The 1,116-nt window shown below is 41.2% G+C and overlaps 1 protein-coding gene across 1 annotated transcript in view; it reads right to left on the bottom strand.

Annotated features, from left to right (window-relative positions):
* Window positions 1-1,116, bottom strand: part of PRKDC (protein kinase, DNA-activated, catalytic polypeptide) — a gene marked incomplete at its 5' end in the record, with an annotated part of 202,177 nt that overhangs the window by 8,093 nt on the left and 192,968 nt on the right. The window contains 2 exon segments of the mRNA XM_015568649.1: window positions 569-661; window positions 986-1,098. Coding sequence (XP_015424135.1) covers window positions 569-661; window positions 986-1,098 — 206 coding nt within the window.

Here is a 1,116-nt window from a genome sequence, read left to right as displayed (position 1 = left end):
AATATTGTCCTTATTTTTCTTTACAGAAACAAAAAACAAAGAAAAAACCCGTCTGATGAGCTATACCACTTACATGCTGGGTGGCCTAGGACAAGTACGTAACCTTTCTGGGCCTCAGCTTCTTCATCTGAACAGAGCTGGTGACACTCACCTTACAGGTTTTTGTGAAAAAATAAATGACTTCAGATACATTAAGAGCTGAGAAGAGTGCCTAGCACACAGAAGATGTTTAATGAAATGTCAGCTGGTATTCTTAAGTATTTGTTTTATTTCTTTCAACATTTTCCCTTTTTTCCCAAAGCTAATACTTTTTTTTTCTTTATTGTGGTAAAATATATGCAACTACTGTTTAGACTCCTCTTCACCTACCCAGAAGCACATTAAAGACTAGGCCAGGGTCGGCTAACAGCACCAATAGAAAGGGGCCCTAAAATGTGACTAGAAACATGGGGTGGAGGAAACAGAATTTGAAACAACTCTACTCAGGGAGAATGTCACGTCCAGGGCACAGCAGCTGGCTGGGGTGGACCAGGGCAGGGCTGGAGAAAGTACTGAGACTCCACGTTACCTTGTATAAGCTGCTTTCTCCTCTTGTGACATGTTACTCAAAAGAAGTTCCTTTAAGGTAAACGTATTTTCAATCCATTCAATTAATCCTAATCTGAAAAGGAGAATAAAAGGTTTATGAATACAAACCCAAACTGCTCTTTCTTTACGAAAAAAAAAAGTTCTGTAGAATTAAAGCAAAACAGATTTTTTTTTCATGTCAATTCTTCACTTACTTTCCCCAAATCAAGATAAAAATTATAGGCTTAGAGGTGTTTATTAGTTCTGGCTGGGTTTCTGTCTTTGTGAAATCTAAAACACTAAATTGTCAAGTGACCTCCAACCCCATCTCGGCCAAATGAAACAAGGATTTGGCCCCGTGCTGAAGTTTCCATTTACATAAATCTGCTCTAGAATGACAACGCCCAGGCGGTCATACCTGGAGGTCATGGGGATGACGTGGTACGTCTGTAACTGCATGTTTCTCTGACTGCAGGCGGCATCTTGGGAGAGGATGACGTTCATGACCTCAAAGAGCTGCTCGACGCGCTGGTCCTGCCGCAGCCCCTC

Source organism: Myotis davidii, unplaced genomic scaffold (assembly GCF_000327345.1).
Source record: "Myotis davidii unplaced genomic scaffold, ASM32734v1 scaffold452, whole genome shotgun sequence".
NCBI classification, from domain to species: domain Eukaryota; kingdom Metazoa; phylum Chordata; class Mammalia; order Chiroptera; family Vespertilionidae; genus Myotis; species Myotis davidii.
This window is presented reverse-complemented; position numbering and strand designations above follow the sequence as displayed.